The 22,381-nt window shown below is 33.1% G+C and overlaps 1 protein-coding gene across 1 annotated transcript in view; it reads right to left on the bottom strand.

Moving 5' to 3' along the window:
- FBXL13 (F-box and leucine rich repeat protein 13) overlaps positions 1-22,381 on the bottom strand; it is a 265,142-nt gene that overhangs the window by 55,011 nt on the left and 187,750 nt on the right. The window contains exon 14 of the mRNA XM_074195296.1: positions 690-773. Coding sequence (XP_074051397.1) covers positions 690-773 — 84 coding nt within the window. The remainder of the gene's footprint in view (positions 1-689; positions 774-22,381) is intronic.

Raw genomic sequence — 22,381 nt, 5'->3', positions numbered from 1 at the left:
TATCAACTGTGGAATGGCTTTTATTTTCATAAATTTGGCTCAATTGCTTATATATTTGAAAACTGAGACTTTCCAATATTTCTTAAGGGAGAGTTAATAAAGGGTTCACCCTTTTTTCTTTTTAATATTATGACCTATTTTAATGTAATAAAACATAAATTGTTTTTAAAATGTTAATGAATTCTTCACAGACATTGGTAATCTGCCAAGTTAAAAATTTTAACCAATAATTCAAATAATTTTTTCTTTAAATTCATTCAGAATTAAAGATTGTATTTCATTCTGTTCCAGTGTACTATCTACACCTAGTAAGTTGACAAGGCAGTGTAACCTTGGGACATATGAAAGAAGATATTATTATCCACTGGAATACATGGTTTACATATAATAAGTACTGATTAATGCACTTTTTTGTTGTTGAGTTTTATTGTTGTTGTTTTACATTTAATTCATGGAATTTTGGAGCTAGTAAAGAACTTAGAAATGATATGGTCCAAAAGCTTCACTTTAAAGAAACTGGGCTGAGGGAGGTTAAATGATTTAATCACTTAATAATGCTCAATGGCAGCACTAGGACTAGTATTCAGGTCTCCTGACTCCTTATCCAGTATTCTCCATTGCACCACAGTGACTTCTAGCTAAAACAATTCTGTCTTTGAATTTGTAATATACAATCTTAATCACCTTACCTTGATCCCAGAATCTGTGATAAATCCACATTCAGAAACAGTAAGTTCTTTCAACTTTTTATGACTGGAGAGTAATGTCAAAGCCTGAAAATATTTAATAAAAATATAATTTGTATGAATTCAATCTTTATGAATATTTATTTTCAATAAGCTGGTAACAGTTTAATCTGTGTAAATTTGTGGAGGGGGGAACCTAGCTCAGGATTTGTAGTTTCTGACATTCAAAGTAAAAGTAACTCTTTTTTTTTTAAGTATTAATTCCCTGGCACATAGGAGGCACTTAATAGATATTTATTAACTGACTAAGTTACTTATACTATAATACCTCAATGGATTGATGAACTTATCAAAATAGGTACTTTTTTCCAGCTGGGAAGATGGCAGCTTACGTGTTACTTCTCTTCATGTGTAATTCTTGCTGCCTTTCCACAAATTTTCATAAAAATCTATCCAACAAGCTAGAAGTTTTCCACTATTTCTTTTAATATTTTAGTATACTAGAAACAAGTAGCCTGTTCACTTATTACTATTCCTAAAACATGACTAGCTCATCTTGACAATGTCTTTTATGCCCATATCTCTTGAATAAATTATTATTGGTCATTTGCTACAAGGTACTTACAACTTTCATGTATCTTTTCATGGCCCTAAGGGTCACTGAAATTTTGATTCTTCTACTGGTTCTCCATGATTTTTAGCTATATAGAATCATAGAAGATTTTTAAAAAATCTTTGATTTCATCAGTTTGGGGAAATTCCTTTGTGGAGACTTTTTGCCCTGATATAGACAGACAGCCTATCAGTGCTTTATAGACTTAAGAGAATACCAAAAGGTTAAAACTAACTTGCCCATGGTCACAGAGGGAATAGCTGATTCCAGACCTTCCTGATTATATAGCCATATCAGTGAGTTACTATGTGCTATAATAAATTGCATTTCAATAAAGGATGAGTTTTTGCAGTACTGAGTAATATGGAATTCTTGAAAGTACAGTTTCTCAAATGCAAACCTGATCTTATTGTTCTGTTTAATTCTGAGTCTAGATCATTGTTCAAGACATTCCTTATGATTCCCTTAGGCAAACATATGTTTCTCTGTTTTATGCATTAAGCATTAACTCATATTAAATGTTAAAATAATATATCTCCAAGTGATTCAAATTTAATAATGAAAATTACATGTACATAGTTTGCATATAAAGTATATATGTATACATAGATAAAATATATGGAATAATAAAAAATGAACAGGTAGTAGTTAAATACAATGTATATAGAGAAGGAGAGCAAATGAGAGGAATCAGGGATCATCCTTGTAGGTGGTAGTACTGTTTATGTGAGAAGATGAGTTCTAGGCATGGAGGATGGCCAATGCAAAATCAGAGAGATAGGAGGTAGAGAGTACCCCGTATGAAGAACAGCTAGAAGACCAGTTTCGCTGAACTAATGAGAATAGGAAGATAAATAATGTGATTAATTGGTAAAGAGCTTTAAAAGCAAAGGAGTAAAGTTTATATTTGATCCTGCAGGCAATAGAGATGTAATTGATTGAGTAGGGGAATGTCATGGTCAGATCTTTGACTGAAGAAAATCACTTGAGCAGCTGTGTTCAAGATATTTTAAAGAGGAAAATGACTTTGAGTAGGGAAGCAAATTAGGAGGCCATTGTGTTGATATAATCTACCAAGGAGCTTACTACCTCGCTTGCTTTTATTCTGATTACATTCTCAAATGGTCTGTTTTCTTTCTAGTCTCATCTGACAATCTTTGAAATCTATAGCTTTGTTTGGCTTTAGTGCACCATCCATTTATTCTTCAAGATCATGTGTTTGCTCATTGTATAAATGCATATTAAATGTCTTTCTACAGAGCATATTCAAGGTTCTAAGAAAAAGACAAAGATAAATTACAACCAGTCCTTGTTTTCTGACACCTTAAAATTCAACAGGAAATGATGGAACAGATAAAGAAATGTATATCAATACCACCAATACTTTAAGTACATTATCTTGTCAGTGTAGTGTTCAACAATGCAGATTACAATATACACTTTAATAGATGACCTTCAGAAGTTGCTATGGCCAAAAATTTCATCACTTTACAGCTAGCATGTATAGTCTTGTTCAATAATCCTCAGACTCTCTGGCACAAATATTAGGCAAGACAAAAGAAATATATGCTCAAAAAAATTATTCACCACAGGAGAGTAAGCTCACATTCCAAGCTGAAGAAAGATTCTTTATAAAGGGGAATATCTTTTGTAAATGATCCCATTTGCAAATGGTATTTGTTAATTGTATCAAGCTCCAGAATATTGCACTGTCTCCAGAAATAAGTCTGTAATCATTCAAAGGAACTGGGTCTAACTATCTACATAAGAAAGAACAATGGATTAAAAATGTCTAAAGTCCAAACTGCAGTGGGCATCTAGGTGGAGAATATCCTAAGATACTCAAATCTGGGACAAATAACAAATAGTATGTAATGGCAATGAATTGGGCCCAGAGATAAGCAAGAGGAAACTAGCCTGAGCTGCTTTGGGGAATCACAAAACTCCTTTAGTGATCCCAATCTTCCTACAGAAACAAAGGCCTATTTATCCTTTTTAATAGTAGCATTCTACCAATTTTGCTGTATGACAGTGAGCTATAAATCTAGCAGTCCCCAAAGAATTAAAAACAAGTATCGCAAAGAGAGCAATGGAAAAAGTCATGGTGAACGTGAACAAGCTGCAATTTATGACCAACTGGTGAGGACCTCCACCAATGCAAGAGACCTCCATTCTAGCAAACCAGCTAGAGTTCATCACCATAACTAGCCCCATGGGATCCTTCCTCCTCACTTCCAACTCCCTTTTATGTCCCCAAATAAAAGAAGTCTTGAGGAACACATTACAAGCAAAATGAAAGACAGCCCATACACTTGGTGAACTTACATTCTAATTGGACAATGAATGATTGATGACTGGTAAATTCTTGTTGACTTAATAAATGCCTGTTGACTGGGTGAGCAAAGAATAAGAACAGGAACAAAGATGCCTTCAAGGAATTATTTAACAGGATGAGAAGATGGGCTGGTTATGACAGCTAGATAGCCATGGAATACTCCATTGTCATCTTTAAGATACTAGGGAGAAAGCAAGGAAGGACTAGCATGTTGGGTAAATCTTATGTTGAAAATTTATGAAATGACATAGATAAGAATCACCCTCATAAGGCTGTGGATGGGTTGCAACTTGTAATTATGGAGGGAACCTTAAACTCAATGAAATAATGCCAATTGAAGATTCAGATATAGTCAACTTGGTGATGAGCCTCTCTAAACTCCATCCTACTGGTTTTTGGACAATAAACATGATTCCTGTTAAAGCACACATAGAAATATAATAAAACATGTGGCTACTCTTATTTCTCCTAAAACATATTTTCATTTTAATAGTCATTTTTCAGAGGATAGGTAATGTAGAAATTTCAAGTAGCCACAGAAAGGCAAGGGGCAGTGAGGGCGTAGGACTCTATATTTAGCAGTAATGTGTGAATTGTCTTAAATTATATAGCCCAAATGGTTACCTACAGCCAATACTGTTCCTTTTTCCTACAGTTCAAATCCATCTCTCCCAACCCCCTCAAAACAACACATATTTTCTTCTTCCCACTTGACTAATTCAACTAGCCATACCTACAAGGCAGGGGAGGGATGCAAAGCAGTGCTGTCCTGGAATGGACTGTGGAACTTCTTGATTCTCCCCATGATCTATGTTTATCACCACCCCTCTTAACCTTGAATTTATTACCACTGTCAACAATTTCTGACTGACTAAGGAGTTAAATAGTATATCTCATGCTTAGATATTTACTTTTTACATTTCACATGGTTTCGCTGTTTGTATAAGAAAAGAAAATTACCCAATCTTTCCTTATGCAAAAAAACTAGATGATATTTCCCAACCTTTCACTTTCTAGAGAATATTCCAGATTTAGAAAAAATATATTGGGTACTGTGGCTGACTGAAATCATAGGTGAAATCTTAAAATATAAATACATAAATAAATAAACTAGTATATTCTCTTTATTCTACAATCATGGATGGGGGTATTTAGATCAGGAAATTAATCAAGTTTGATGTAGTTTTGCTAGAAAGGAGAGATCAATGGCCTAAAAACAAAAAAAACCCTCCTCTTTTTCCCTATTAAAAATCAACTCACAATTCTTACAGGACCTGTGTATATGATCTGGATTCCAGATGTGGATGTTATTGTGCAGATGTTAGAAAAATGGTAAGTGAATTTAAGTTATGCTTTTATAGAAATCCAACTTGAATGAAATCAGCAGGCTAAATATCTACATTTGTTTTCTGCCCTATCTTTGAGAAGATAGGTATCTCAAGTGGGAAATTATGCTATTAATTTGAACTATAAAACCAAGTCTGAAATCATTCACCAAAATTTCACTTTTATGTAGCCAAGTTAGAAATGCCTTCCTTATGCAATCAAATTGTACTCTGCAATGCAGTAAACTTTCTAAAATTCAACAGTCTATAGTTACCATCCTTTCATCCTTTCACTCTCATTAAAACCACTCAAAATATTTATGACCACTAAAATTTCTCCTTAAGAAAAACTCTCATAACTTCAATATTAAAAATTTATTGCTTCAGCATATTTGGATCTAAAGAAAACTTCATTTTACTTATGCTCTTCAAACAGTCATCAGTCCAAATAAATGTGCTTCTTTACTTATGATATATAAAGGGAATATTATTATAAATACAATTCATTTTGTCTTCTTTGTTAGTCAATTTCTAATGTAGCCTTTAAGTCTAGTAGCCTAGGCAAGAGACAGTTGAAGTGCTTCTGATTGAATTTCTGATTAACATATATTTTTAATCATTTTTTAAAATTTTATTTATTTAAGGCAATGGGGTTAAGTGACTTACCCAAGGTCACACAGACAGGTAATTATTAAGTGTCTGAAATCAGATTTGAACTTAGGTCCTCCTGACTCCAGGGCTGGTGCTCTATCTAGTGTGCCACCTAGCTGCCCCTAACATATACTTTTAAAGTCAAACTATGACGAAACCAGAAAACATGCATGCAAAGAGAGGTTCTGGAAAATTGCTAAGATAAATGAAAGAGGGGAAAAGTTTGCTTTCAGTTAAGGGGGCTAGAAAAGGTAAATTTTGTTTTGGAGAAGTGGCACTTCAGTTGGTCAGAGAAAAAAAGGCAAGTATTTCAGTAAATGGAAGTGCTCTGGGGGAAAGAGTTCTATTGTAATCTATGGATTGTATAAACAAAATGTTGTAGCAAAAAGTTAACAGAACACTAAAAGTAAACTAATTTCAGTTGGACATATGGCATATCAAGAAAAGTATTATGAAATACAACTTGAAAGGTAAATTGGAACTAGATCATGGAGTGCCTTGAATGCCAAGATCAAAAGTTTATCCATGGTTTGGGAAGCATTGAGGAGCAACTGAAGGTTTCTAAGAAGGCAAACTATATGATGAGAGCATTGCATTGGGATGATCATTCAGACATCAATGTGAATATTACAGATTTAAAGAGAAATCAGACCAGAAGAAAGGTTGTAATATTATTATAATAGCCTAGGCAAGAGATAAGAGTCTAAATTAGATACAGTGGAAATGAAGGGACAAAAACAAAAGATGGTGATTTAGAGTTGGCATCAAAAGAACTTGGCAAATGAAAGGATATGGAGGATGTGTATGTGTGTGTGTGTGTGTGTGTGTGTGTGTGTGTGTGTGTGTGTGTGTGAGAGAGAGAGAGAGAGAGAGAGAGAGAGAGAGAGAGAGAGAGAGAGAGAGAGAGAGAGAGAGAGAGAGAGAGAGAGAGAGAGAGAGAGAGAGAGAAGAAACAAAAGTAATGTATGGCTCTGAAATACAATGATACCTCAAAATAAATAGTAATGTAAAGGGAAGACTAGATTTAGGAGTAAGGCAAGCAAGCTAAGTTCATGGGATATGTTGAATGTGATGTGTTAGTAGCATATTTTAATGGAGATATCCAGTGGAAAATTGTAAAACTGGCAACTCTGGGGAAAGGCTGGTGTTAAAGATAGATTTAGGTGCTATATGAAGAGGTGCTAACTGGAGCCACAGTATATTAAATCATGAAGGGAGAGGATTTTGAGAGAAAAGAATGTGTGGTGTGCTAACATTTAGAGGGATGAAGAAGGAATGAAAGTCCAAAGATGATCTGTCTATAGTCTAAGGACCAATCTACTTGAGTTTGGACAGACTCATCACTAGGACCATCAAGTGACTAATTTTTTAGTACTAACAACTTGTTAAGGAAAGCTAGATAGCACAGTGGATAAAGCCCCGGCCCTGGAGTCAGGAGGACCTGAATACAAACCTGATCTCAGACACTTACTAATTACTTAGCTGTATGACCTTGGGCAAGTCACTTAACCCCATTGCCTTGCAAAAAAACAAAAAACAAACAACTTGTCAAGACCATCTAATATTGCATGGTGAAGACTGCCACATAAACAGGTGAAGGATTACTCAAACCAGTGAAAAATCATAGATACCTAAAGTAGCAAAGGTCTAAAATTACCAAAAACAATTCCCTTTTCATTTTCTTACTCTCATCTCTTTCTTCTGTAAATTAAAGATATTATTTCCCAAAAGAGTTCCTTTCTTACAGTGTGTAGGGCTACTTCATCATCAGGTTTTTTGTATAAGTATTAGGAACATTTAAGTCTCTTGTTGAATCAGAAATTTAAATAATGGTACAAACATGATGTGTCTTATCCTTGTGTTCCTGAAACAGTAAGGAACACCCAGAAAAAGAGGAAACCTGATAGTTCATTTCTATCTGGAGGTGGCAAGAAGGAATCAGGCCACTGGCCTAAGACAGTGTGTGTTACAGGAAGCTATTGCTTCCTGAGGCCCCATAATAAAAAAGTCTTTTGTCTAAGAGTAAAGTTCTGAGACAACATCTGCCTTTATTGTTGGGGGCCTGGTTTGGAAACTCACCAAAATAAACAAAAAGTAAGAACCTTTTCCAATTATTTTTAGTTAAAGCTTTTTAAAAATTCTCTTTATCACTTAGAAAAATGTTTTGCTCAAAAGAATATGGTCTATGAATATTATTTTCTTGTCTTAGTAAAGTACTTCTGATACACATTTATCAATTTAGTTGGTGCCCCAAGTACCAGTTAAAGTACTTTAAAATGAGTTTATTATTATGTGAGCTTTATGGTTATTTTAATTTTTTATAGACTAGGGCTCCTTCTCAATATCTTTGGTCGTACCTCTCATGGATTTCCCACAGCTGTATTCAAGATTTCTTACTCTTCTCTTTCCCTTCAATTGCCTAATCTGCTCTCATAGGTTTAACTACCGTTTCTATATATCTGGTTCTATTCTTTCTTCTGATCTTCCATCTTGTATCAACAAATTGCCCATTGGACATTTCAAACTAGATAGCTCAAGATTTCTTTTTAAGAATGTTCTTATTTTTTCTCAATTACATGTAAAAACAATTTTTAACATTCATTTTAAAAGCTTTTTGAGTTCCAAGTTCCCTTTCTCCATACCCTCCTTGAGAAGGTAAGCACTTAGATATTGATTATTCATGTGCAGTCATGTAAACCTGAATGTCTCAAACCCAACATGTCTAAAATTGAATACTTCTTTCCCTCTAAACCCATTCCTTTTCTAAACTTTCTTATTTCTATAAATAGTACCACTATTATTTTTTCAGTCTTTAAGCTTTCTAATTACAATGTTATCCTTGACTTTTCATTCTTTCTTTTCCCACAAATCCAATCAATTGCCAAATTCTGTCATACATATCCTACAACAATGGTGACAAACTTAAATGGGAGTCACTAATCTGTTCATAAAGATTGTTGTAGTCATATCAACTTAGTTTTAAAATGGAGTATTATCTATTTTGTAGTTTTTATTTATTTTGTTAAATATTTCTCAATTACATTTTAATTTGGTTCAAACCACACTGTAGAGTGATGCTGGTGGGTAATATATTTCAAACCTTATATTTACAGCATCTCTCAGATCAAAGCCCTTCTCAATCATTTCTATGTACCACCTTAGCTTAGACCCTGATCCCTTCTCATCTGTATTACTGCAGTATTTCCTAATTGTCCTTTTGGCCTCCAATCTCTCCTTCCTTCAGTCCATTTTTCCACTCTGCTGTGAAAGTTATTTTTCTTAAGCAAAGATCTGATGATCCCCCCCACTATATTCAATAGTAATATTAATAATAGCTAGAATTTATCTAACATTTTAAGTTTTACAAAATAGTTTACAACTATTATCTCATTTTGTTCTCATTCCCAAATTAAAACAAGCAAAATCAGAAATAAAACTGGGGAAAACTTTGCAACAAATTTCTGTAACAAATGCTTGATGGGCAAAATATCAGCAAAAACATGTTATCATCCCAAATCAGACTGATTCAAGGCAGCTGCAAGTACTCACCCTTCAACTCAGAGCACCGGTGATAAAAAGTAGAATTTGAAGAGACTTCAATAGTCTTGTTGAGTGTAAAGAAATGATACCATATGGTTATGTAAGATTGAATAAATATGAACAATTTTTAAAAGTCTTGAAAAGTACTATTTCCCCTCATTTTAATACCATTAGAAAAATAAGATCCACTTGAAAATGATTATAAATGCAATGAATAATGATATATATTTAAATACTTCAATAGATCTATGATCTAATCAGCTAAGATATTCTCTGCTTTGGTGTAGATTACCTTCTTATCCTATGTGATTCTTTTCCATGTTCTGACAAATATCTTTTTTTTAAAAAAGCCTCCCCGTGCCATGATAAAGGGCTTCCTCTAAGTCTTTATTTTTCATGAGTACCAGTGTAGCACTTGGGCCATCAATTTTGTTATATGACAGACTGGCCCCATTTTTCAGTTAAATATGTCCTCTCTAATTTCCCATTATGTCATTTCTTAAGATTGGGAAATCTGTGGAAGATTGGAAATATGTGGAAATTTACTTTTTCCCCCCACCTTTGTGTCTCCTTTTTTTTTTGGTCACATGTAATTTTGATTCTTCAGAGATGCAATGTTTCAAAATTCTTATCTATCCATCATAGTTAGATCTCAGAAACCCTTTCAGTTAAAACCCTTCATTTTTGAAGATGAGGAAAATGAGGCTAGAGAAATGAAATTAATACTCCTTCAAAGAAAGAATGATTCAAATTCAGGGATTCAAATCCAGATCAGACCAACTCCTATAACACATGATATAAATAATTTGGAAGATACATCTAAGATAGTCCTCATAGAAAAAAATACATCTCTGAAGACATAACTAAAAGAAAAAGAGAGGACAAAGGCAAATGGAGAAAACACTGTAAAAGTTTGAAAATATGTAGATGAACATATTCAGGAAAGACTTAGAGAAGATTTTCCATCATACCACACTGATTTTTTTTCTAGACATCAGGCTCTTCAAAAGGAAACTTCTCAAAAGAGAAAAAAAATAATGACTAGGGAACAGAATCCTCATTTGTACTCATGGAAGAACTGAGTGGAGGAGAGAACAAGGTTTTTCATCTTCTAGAAGTTCTGATCTAGATGAGAAACATAGACTAAAGAAGGAAAGTTTAAATATGATGCTTCTAAATGGTAGGTTAATTTCCAGAATGGCATTTAAGGAGGAAATGAGAAAAGAGGATAAAATTAATTAATCCTTCTTAGAAAAGCATGGCACAAATCAATGTTAGTCAAAGAAAGTGGATGGTGAGAGAATGTGAGGGAAATAAAGATTCTAAATTTATAGTCTTATCTAATCGGTAAAAGAAAGGAAAAGAATGAAAAGAAAAAAAAGAATGAGAAAGTCATTATAAAAGTTAATTCTAGAAACTTGGAAAAAGAGCATAACATGAGTCAGAGGAGAATGTGTGGGAAGAGAGTAGGATCATATTAGTGTAAGCAAAATTAATGTATGAACCACATGCTGGCTTTAAAAGGAAAAAAAGGAAAGGGAAAAATCACTAAAAATAACTGGATGGAGGAAAGCATAGGATTAAAAATTAAAACTTTGGTGCAGCAAGGTGACTCAGTGGATAGAGCATCATCCCTGGAGGCAGGAGGACCTGAGTTCAAATCCAGACTCAAACACTTACTAATTACCTAGCTGTGGGATCTTGGACAAGTCACTTAACCCCATTGCCTTGCAAAAAAACCCTAAAAAATTAAAAGTATATGTATTTGTAAATATATTAAAATCCTAAATAGAATAAAAGTAAATAACAGAAGGATTAAGGAAAGAAATTTGTAGCATTTAGATATACATTTAAAAATAAAGATACATACAGAGTAAAGAATATATACAGGAGCAAAATGCACTGTGTTAAAGAATTCCAAGAAAGCAGGAATTGCTATGATGACCTCACATAATCAAACAATGTAAATTCAGGATATCAAGAGAAACAGAAATCTATTTTGTAACGTAGAGACACCATAGACAATGAAACATTATTAAACACAAAGGCACCAAGTGACAAAAGGTCTATGTAAAGAAAAAGCTAATTGAATTGCAGAAAGACATAGCTAATAGTTGTTTGAGGCTTTGATATGTATTTTACTGAATTGAACATATTGATCAGAGGCATAAACATAATGGAGTTCACACAGTATTGGACAAGTTGATAGCATTGCACAAATGGGAATAGTAAAGTGTACATGTTTACTGACATCATATGTACCTTTGTGAGAGCTAGGTACATATATAATAGGGCAAAATGAAATTGAAAGTGGATGTACTGGGGTGGCTGGGTGGTGTAGTAGATTGAGCCAGTCCTGGAGTCAGGAGGATCTGAATTCAAATCCAGCCTCAGACACTTAATAATTGCCTAGCTGTGTGACCTTGGGTGAGTCACTTTAACCCCACTGCCTTAAATAAATAAAAAAATTTTTAAAAAGAAAATGGATGTACTAAAAAGGGAGAAATGTTAAAACTAACTTCTATAATGGGGGTGGGATGTGAGCAAAATGAATGAAAGATATGGTAAGAAAAGGATATGGCAAAAATAGGGAGCTGGGAAGAGAAGAAAGGAAAGAGTAGAAAGAAAATAAGAAAAGCCAGTCATTTAAAGTATCTTTTAAAGTATCTTTTGTTTTGTAGCAATCTTTCTCTCAAATTCCTCTATACAAAGACCTCCTGGGGCACCTAGTCCAAAACATGTATTTCTGATGGATCATGAGATGGCTGTTTATTGCATAAGAAGGTTACTATAAGCAAACTGCTATCTAGTCATACCACTGTTAATCTTGTATTTGTAAAGTCCATTTTTTTAATTCAAGACCAACATTTTATATTTACTTCCATTCAATTTAATGTTGTCAGCATAAAAGATAAAAATATAAAAGAAGTATACATTCATATAGTTGTCCTCTATAGGACAATTATAAAAAATAATGACTTAAGTTCTCTCATTACAAGAGAAGGGAAATAGGTCTTCCAGACTTGAAACTAAATTGTAAAGCACTCATTATCAAAACTATTTGGTATAATAGGTTGGCAAATATGACTAAGGATGAAATAGTCAACATGTGTGGGGTTGCAGGAAGATAAGAACTGGTCTAATACTTTTTGAAAATGATTGAAATTATATTAAAAAGAAGTCTCATACTTTTGACTCATACCCTTGACCAAGAGATCTCATTACTGAACACAGAACTACCACTGTAGTTCTGTAGTCACTGTAGACCACACGAACAAAATTGAGAGTGTGTGTGTGTGTGTGTGTGTGTGTGTGTGTGTGTGTGAGAGAGAGAGAGAGAGAGAGAGAGAGAGAGAGAGATAGAGAGAGAGCACTTCTTGTGACAAAACCAAAAAAACCCCAGGAAACAAAATATGTACCCATGGAATGGATTATGGTCAGACAAATTACAGTATGTCAATATAATGAAATATTATTGTACAATTAAAATGACAGTTGTGAGAAGAACCAGTGAAACAATATATACAATACACATACATGAACATTACCATGCATATGTACCTGTGAATGTGATTATAATCATGCATTTGAAAACCCCTCACTAAAATGAAATCAAATACATATATATATATATATATATATATATATATATATATATATATATATATAATTGCAATGACTAATTGTGGCTCTAGAGAAGATTTGAAGAATTTTCATGGAGACTATAAGTAAAAAATGTCATATGTACTATCATATATGATTGCTGTTAGCTTGCTAATTTCCTTATTTTGCTATATTTCTTTATTACAAGGGAATGAAAATATCAAAAATTAAAAGGGTTAATCACTGCTGAAGAAGATGAAACTAAAGTATTAGGAAATATTTTGCTTCATTAAATACCAATAAATTTAACAATTTAAGTGAAATGGAATAGAACTTACAACTGTATAAATAATTCATGTTAGCAAAAGAGTAAATATAATAGCTAAATAAACATATTTAAGAAAAAATAAAATGAAAATTTTTAGGAAAAGAAATTGAGCTTCCTAAGAAAGAAGCATCAGGACCAGATGTATTTACAAGTGAATTCTAGCAAACTCTCTAAAAATCAATAATTCCAATATCCAATAACGTATTTGGAATAACAGGCAAGGCAAGAGTTCTACTAAACTTCTTTTATGAAACAAATATGGTACTAATACCTAGGAAATGCAAAATCAGAGAAAGAAAATTGTAGAACAATTTCACTCATGAATATGAATATAAAACACCGAAGTAAAATACCAGTTAAGAGAACTACAGCAATATATTATGTAAAATAAACATTATGATAAGACACCAAGATCTATTAAACAAAATTTAAAAAATGAAAAGAGACAATTTAAGAATCAGAGAACTACTTGAAAATCTTGAAGAAAAAGAAAGCCTTGACTGTGTACTTCAGGATATAGTTAAGGAGTACTGTCTTGATATCCTGGAACCAGAGACCAAAATAGATGATGAAACAGGATTAGATCATCATCTCACATCCTATACTAGATAAATTTGAAATGGGTGCAGGATTTAGGATGGATTAAAAAGGTAAGTGGAAAAGGGGAGAAAGGGTTAGTCAATAATATTAAACTATGAACATCCCTTCACAGGAAGGCAATATTTGTAGCTCTTGAGAATTATAATTCTTTTATGATAGTTAAAAGTAGCATAATTAGACAGAAGATGGGAGAAAAATTGATCTTTTGATGTTTTAGCAAATACTATAGCACATGATGGTTATGTCTCTATTGGGACAGTTGGAGGAAGTATACTTAGAGGTCATAGGTATAAATAGATTATTAAGTGATTGTGCTTTACATGATACTTTAACTCATAAGGGTGGTATTTCTATAAGGAATGTTGGAGGGAATGTACTTAGAAGATGTAGGTATAAATGGACCATGACATGATTTTTTTTATTTAATACTTTAATTGATTTGGGGTGGTATTTCTATAGGTATATTTAAAGGGGAGGGCATGGGTAGAAATTAATTATAATTTGATGATTTTTATGACTCTTGAGAATTATATTTCTGATAGTTGAAGATAGTGTACTTGGACAGAGTCTGTGGGCATTAAATAATTATGAGGTAATAATGCTTATAAATCAATCAACCCTTGAGAATTATACTTCTATTAAAACAGATAAAAGGAGTATACCTTATGAGTGGTTGTGGGTATAAGATAGGTATAAACAAATTAAGACAAAAAATAAATTTTATCCTGGGTGTAGGTGAGGCATTAAAGAATAAATAACACAAAGGATCTATAAAAGTACAGGGGAAAAAAGGGAGGTTGTGTACATTGAGTTCATCTTACTCTTAAGAGACCTGGGCCAAAGAAGCCCAGTTTGGTTTAGAAATTTATTCTAAACTTCAGGGAAATAAAGGGAGGGGGCAAGGGAAAGAAAAGAGAAGAAAGGGCTGATAAAAAGGGAAGTGAAATTAAAGGTAAAATAAAAAAATGTAAAAGGGGAAAGGAAGAAGAAAAAAAGAGGAAAAATAGAAGGGAAGGCTGACCATGAAGCAGCAGTCAAAAGCAAAATATTGGTGAGGAGGGATAAGTAAAAAGGAAGAGAATAGGGAAGAAAGGATGGAGAGAAATACAGACTCAATAATCAAAACTGTAAATGTGAATGGGATGAACTCTCTCATAAAAAGAAAACAGACAGCAAAGACTCTTATAATATGTTGTCTACAAGAAATATATTTAAAACATTTATATATATACATATATATGTATATACATATATATAGAGAGAGAGAGAGAGAGAGAGAGAGAGAGAGAGAGAGACAGAGAGACAGAGAGAGAGAGAGAGAGAGAGAGAGAGAGAGAGAGAGAAAAGGGAAAAGCCTGGAGCAGAATATATTATGTTTCAACTGAAGTAAAAAAAACTAGGGGTAGAAATACTGATGTGCAAACAAAACAAAAGCAAAAATGGATCTAATTAAAAGGGATAAGGAAGGAAATTATATCTCCTTAAAAGGTACCATACACAATAAAGAAATATCAATATTAAATGTATGTGCACATGTGATATAGCATCCATATTCTTAGAGAAGAAGCTAAATGTGTTATAACACAGACAACAAAACTATACTAGTGGGAGTACTCAACCTCCCTCTTTCAGAATTAGATAAATCTAATCACAAAATAAACAAGAAGGAAATTTAAACAAAAAGAATTTTAGAAAAGTTAGATATGATAGACGTCTGGAGAAAACTAAATGGGGATAGAAAGGAATATACTTTCTTCTCTGCAGTACAAGGCACCTACACAAAAACTGACCATGTTTTAGGGCATAAAATTCTCACAATAAAATGTAGAAAGGCAGAAATATTAAATGAATCCTTTTCAGATGATGCAATAAAAATTACATGTAATAAAGGGCCATAGAAAGATAAACTAAAAATTGGTTGAAAATTAAATGACTTAATTTTAAAGAATAAGTAGATCAGATAACAAATCATATAAATGATCAATAGTTTCATCCAAGACAATGATAATAATGGGACATCATGGGATGCAGTCAAAACACTTATTAGGGGAAATATTTTATCTCTAAATTCTTACATGAATAAAACAGAAAAAGAGGAGATCAATTATCTGGGTATGCAACTAAAAAAGTTAGAAAAAGAACCAATTAAAAATCACCAATTAAATACCAAATTGGAAATTCTGAAAATCAAAGTAGAAATTAAGAAAATTGAAATTAGGAAAGCTATTGAACTAAAGAATAAAACTAAGAGTTTGTTTCTTGGGAAAAAAAATCAATGAACTAGAAAAAAACTTTGGATAATTTGATTTTTATAAAAGAACAAATTACCAGTATCAAAAATGAAAAGGATAAACTCACCACCACTAATGAGAAAATCAAAGTAATAATTCAGAACTCATTTGCCCAACTGTATTCCAACTAATCTGACAACATAAGTAAAATGGATAAATATTTATTTTTTAAGATTTAATTTATTTTGAGTTTTAAAATTTTTTCCCCTAATCTTACTTCCCTCCCCCCACCCCCCACAGAAGGAAATTTGCCAGTCTTTACATTGTTCCCATGGTATACAGTGATCCAAATTGAATGTGATGAGAGAGAAATCATATCTTTAAGGAAGGAAAATAAAGTATAAGAAATAGCAAGATCAGACAATAAGATATCAGTTTTTTCTAAATTAAAGGTAATATTCCTTTGTTCAAATTTAACAGTTCTTTCTCTGGATACAGATGGCACTCTCCATTGCAGACAGCCCCAAATTGTCCCTGATTTGTTGCACTGATGGAATGAGCAAGTCCATCAAGGTTGATCATCACCCACATGTTTGCTGTTAGGGTATACAATGTTATTCTGGCTCTGTTCATCTTGCTCAGCATCAGTTCATGCAAATCCCTCCAGGCTTCCCTGAATTTCCATCCCTCCTAGTTTCTAATAGAACAATAGTGTTCCATGACATACATATACCATAGTTTGCTAGGCCATTCCCCAATTGAAGGACATTACTTGATTTCTAATTCTTCACCACCACAAACAGGGATGCTATGAATATTTTTGTAGAAGTGATGCTTTTACCCTTTTCCATCATGTCTTCAGGGTATAGACCCAGTAGTGGTATTGTTGGATTAAAGGGTATGCACATTTTTGTTACCCTTTGGGAGCAGTTCCAGACTGTTCTCCAGAAAGGTTGGATGAGTTCACAGCTCCACCAACAATGTATTAGTGTCCCAGATTTCCCATAACCCTTCCAACAGTGATCATTGTCCTTTCTGGTCATATTGGCCAATCTGAGAGATGTGAGGTGGTACTTCAGAGATACTTTAATTTGTATTTCTCTAATAAGGAATGATTTAGAGCAATTTTTCATATGACTATGGATCTCCTCATCTGTAAATTGCCTTTTCATATCTTTTGACCATTTGTCAATTGGGTAATGACTTTTTTTTAATTTGACTCAGTTCTCTGTATATTTTAGAAATGAGTCCTTTGTCATAAATACTAGTTGTAAAGATTGTTTTCCAGTTTGCTACATTTCTTTTTGATCTTGGTTACAGTGGTTTTGTCTATGTAAAAGCTTTTTAATTTAATGTAATCAAGATCATATAGTTTGTTTTTAGTGATTTTTCTATTTCTTCCTTAGTCATAAACTGCTTCCCTTTCTATAGATCTGACACATAAACTACTCCTTGATCTTCTGGTTTGCTTATAATATTGTTTTTTATGTCTAAATGAAATGGATGAATATTTACAAAAATATAAACTGCCCAGATTAATTGAAGAGGAAATAAAATAGTTAACTAACCTCATTTCAGTAAAAGAAATTGAAGAAGCCAACAATAAACTCCCTAAGAAAAAAAAATCTCCAGGGTCAAATGGACTTACAAGTGAATTTAATCATGCATATAAAGAACAATTAATTATAATTCTATATAAAATTTTTGGGAAAATATGTGAAGGATTTCTGCATAAAAACACTAGAGAATATAGGAATAAATGGAATCTTCCTTAAAATGATTAGCAGTATTTATCTAAAACCATCAGCAAGCATTTTGTGTAAAGGAAATAAACTAGCAGAACAAGGTATGAAATAAGGATGCCAATTATCACAACTGTTATTCAGTATTGTATTAGAAATGTTATCATAAGCAATAAGAAAAGAAAAATAAAATGAAGGAATTAGAATAGGCAACAAGGAAACAAAACAATTTTCACAGCAAATTTTTTTGATAAAGGACTCATTTCTAAAATTATATAGAGAACTAAGTCAAAATTATAAGAATACAAGTCATTCTCCAATTGATAAATGTTCAAAGAATATGAACCAGCAGTCTTCAGATGATGAAATTAAACCCATATATAGTCACATAAAAATGCTCCAAATCATTATTGATAAGAGAAATGCAAATTAAAACGTCTCTCAGATACTACTTCACACTGATCAAATTGGCTAAGGTGCCAGAAAAGTAAAATGACAAAAAAGGAAACAAAACTTGGACATTAATGTATTATTAGTAAAGCTGTGATTTAATCCATCCTTTCTAGAGAGCAATTTGGAAGGTTGCCTGAAGGGCAATAAAACTGTGCATACATTTTGATGTAGCAATACCACTACTAGGACCATATCCCAAAAAGATCATAAAAAGGGGGAAAAGACTCACATGTACAAAAAATTTATAGTAGCTCTTTTGTACTGAAAAACAATTGGAAATTGAAGGGCCCATTAATTGGGGAATGGCTGAATAAGTTATGGTAAATGAATGTTATGGAATACTATTGTTCAGTAAGAAATCATGGATGACTGAATTTTAGAAAATCCCAGAAAGATTTGCATGAACTGATGATGAGTGAAGTGACCAAAATGAGGAAACCATTGTACACATTAACAGTAACATTGTGAGATGGATAAACCATGAAGGACCCAGTTCCTCTCAACAGTTCAATGATAAAAGACAACCCTGAGAGACATGTTATGGAAAATGATATCCACATTCATAAAAAAACAACTAAAAGAAAACAAAACAAAAAATTAACCAACAATCTATGGAGGTTGAATGTAAAGAAAAGCATACTATATTCACTTTTTAAATATTCTTTTATGTTTTTTCTTTTTTTCCTCACAGTCTTTTCCCCCATCTGAGTTCTAATTCCTCTTTCACAACATGACTAATATGGAAATATGTTAAACATGATTTTGCATGTTCAGCTTTCACCAGATTGTTGCTACCATGGGGAAGGGAGGGTGGTAGCAAAAGGTGGAATTTATAAACTTGCAAATGGACAAATTTGAAAACTACCTTTGCCTGTAATTGGAAAAAAATCAAATTAAAAAGCCCAATTATGGAGAATTGGCTAAGAAATTGAATGGTGGATTAATGGAATACAGTAGGAATACAATAAAGCATAGTGAATGATCATAGTAATTTTGTTTCTGAGAAACAAAGATCTAAGTATTTGGGATAACAATTTAGTATCTGTAAGAAATTAGTGGGAAACTGGAAAATAGCATGGTAGAAACTAGATGTAGAGCACAATGTTACACCATTTACCAAACTAAGGCCGAAATGGAAACATGACCTAGACATAAAGGAAGATATAGAAGTAAATTAGAAGGACATGAAACATATTACTTATCCAATTTATGCATAGAAGAATGTATGAATAAATAAGAGATAAAGAACATTATGTGATATAAAATGGATAATTTGTTTTACAATAAATTAAAAAGATTTTATACAAATAAAAGCAATGAAGCCAAGATCAGAAGAAAAGTAGAAAACTGCAGAAAAATTTTAAAAGCAGCTTCATAGTTAAAGGCTTCATATCTTAAATATATAGAGAACAGAGTCACATTTATAAGACTGAGTCATTCCCCAATTGATAAATGGTTAAAGAAGGGAATGTATTAAATCATTATGAATTAGAAAAATACAAATCAAAACAACAATCTCATCCATATCTGATTGACTAAAATGATGGAGATGATAAGAGGAAAGGCTTTTGCTAATTAAAAAAAATAAAATTTAGAGGCAGCTAGGAAGCATAGCAGATAGGAAACACAGCTTCAGCCCTGGAGGCAGAAGGACCTGAGTTCAAATCCAGTTTCATACACTTAATAATTACCTAGCTGTGTGATCTTGGGCAAATCACTTATCACCATTGTCTTGCCAAAAAAACAAAAAATAAAATAAAAATAAAATTTAGTTTAAAAAAGGGAAAGTCTATTGCACTTATAATGGGCATGGTATTATATAAAAATGATTGTGATATAAAACAAAAGACATCAATAAAAATTAAACAAAATCAAGAGAATAATATATAAATGATAATATAAATATAATATAAATGAAATATAAATGAATGATATAATATATAATGGCATTATATAATCATAATTATATAATATAAATTATAATATGATATAATAATATAAAAATTAAAACCAGGAGAATATATATGATAATACAAATATAATATAAATGATAATATAAATGAAAACAACACTGTAACTCAGATGAATTGTGATCAAAATTTTTTGTCCCAGGAAACAGATGTTGAACAATTATATGGCACAGTCATTTTTTTCAGTCAATTTTGCGTAATAGTTTTTGTTACAAGGGGGGGATAATTGATAAGGGGAGCATTAGAAAAATGAATATGTTATAAAACATATACTAGCAACAAAATGTATCTATTCAACATTCTTTAAAAAGTTATAGATATGACCCTGTAGCTTTGGAAAAGATAAAACATAAAAGGATGAGATTTCACAAGGATGTCCATCCCCTGCATACATCACTTAAAAAAAAAAGCAAAGTAAAACTTCCAGAAATCCTTGCAAAATACTTTATTTTTAAATAAATAAGTCAAAGAATTCTAACATAATGAAAGAAATCAATAAAAGAAGCTAAGAAAAAACAAGAGGAAAAATATACTTTAACAATAGCTATAATAGCACCAGACACAAAGCTATAATTTTGACACAATGAAAGAAATAACAAACATACTGAAGTGATTAAAAAGGAAATGAAATTAGTAAATTTAAAAATTAATAAAGGAAGGGTGGAGTCAAGATAGCAGCATGAAGGCAGGAATTCTCAGAAACTCATTCCCCCCCCCCAAAAAAAAACTTCAAAAGCCATCAAATTATGACACCAGCCAAAATTTAGAGGGGGCAGAGCCCACAGAAAGATTGAGTGATACAATTTCCCAGTCCAAAACAACTTAGGAGTTCCTTGGGACAGGTCTGTTTCACCAGACTGTTGGTTGGGAAAAGCCACTGCAAGCACAGCACAGCCACAGCCACAGCTGGCCCAAGTGCCTAGATAGCTTGGGGGCAAGTGCTTAGATAACTAGGGGTGCCTGAATCCATGGCAGGGGGGCAGTTTCCAAATATCCTGGCCCAAGGATCACTGGGAACAGCTTGAAGAGGTGGTGAGAGAACTCTGCTGCACCAGAGTGGGTGCAGAGTGAGTGCTGGTCTCAGAGCAGTTCTGTGGTGAGAACTTGCAGCAGGAATCAGGGAAGCCAGCCTGCACCTCCAGGGTGCAGCCCACAAACAGTAAGGGAGTCAGGAGAGACTGTGGAGGTCTCTCTGCTCTCCCTGGGGCAGGATTCAGCTGTTTGCCCACATTCAGATCCAGGTTGCAGTCTGGGCCCCCACAATACCAGTAGCCAAGCAGGGACTCTCCTCACAGCTCCAGGGCAGAGGGGAGGGCCTGTGGTCATCCACATACCAAATCACAAGCAAGAAAGAGACCAGTCAAAGTCTCTCATAAGAGCTTGGAGGAATTAAGGTTCATATGGGTTGTCCCCCAAACCCCCAAAACCTTGGAAGTGCAGTAAATCAGTCATAGGCTGAGGAAATGAGCAAACAAAAGAAAAAGACAAATCTGACCATAGAAAATAACTTTGGTCCCATGGAATATTCAGAAGATGACAAAATCAAAGCTGTACCCAAAACCTCCAAGAGAAATAGAAAATGGGCTCAGACTATGGATAAGCTCAAAAAAGGCTTTGAAAAGCAATTAAGGGAGGCAGAGGAAAAATTGGGAGGAGAAATGAGAGCGATGCAGATAAAGCATGAAAACCAAATCAGAAGCTTGATGAAAGAAATACTGAAGAAAAAATATGCTAAAAACCAGTTTAGTCCAAATGGAAAAAGAAACACAAATGGCAATTCAGGAGAAGAATGCCTTTAAAATCAGAATTGGCCAGCTGGAAAAGGAGATATAAAGACTCTCTGAATAAAATAACTCCTGCAAATGCAGAATGGTACTAAAGGAAGCTGATGACTTTGAGAAATAAAATTGTCCCTCCCCCAAATTAGAAGAAAATGTGAAATATTTCATTGAAAAAGCAACCACCTCGAGAACAGATCCAGAAGAAATAATTTAAAAATTACTGGGCTACCTGAAAGTTACAACCAGGGAAACAGCTTAGACTTCATTTTTCAAGAAATAATACAAGTAAAATTGTCCTGAGAACCTAGAAGCAGAAGGTAAAATAGAACTTGAGGGAATTCACCAATCACCTCCTGAAAGAGATCCCAAAAGAAAAACTTTCAGGAATATTATAGCCAAATTCCAAAACTTCCAAGTCAGAGAGAATATACTAGCAGCTACCAGAAACAAACAGTTCAACTACCGTGGCTCTAGTCAGCATTACACAGGATCTGGAGCACCTACATTAAAGGCTCACAGGGCT

Source organism: Macrotis lagotis, chromosome 7, assembly GCF_037893015.1.
Source record: "Macrotis lagotis isolate mMagLag1 chromosome 7, bilby.v1.9.chrom.fasta, whole genome shotgun sequence".
NCBI lineage: Eukaryota > Metazoa > Chordata > Mammalia > Peramelemorphia > Peramelidae > Macrotis > Macrotis lagotis.
Note: the sequence above shows the minus strand (reverse complement) of the source record. Positions and strands in the feature narration are given on the sequence as shown.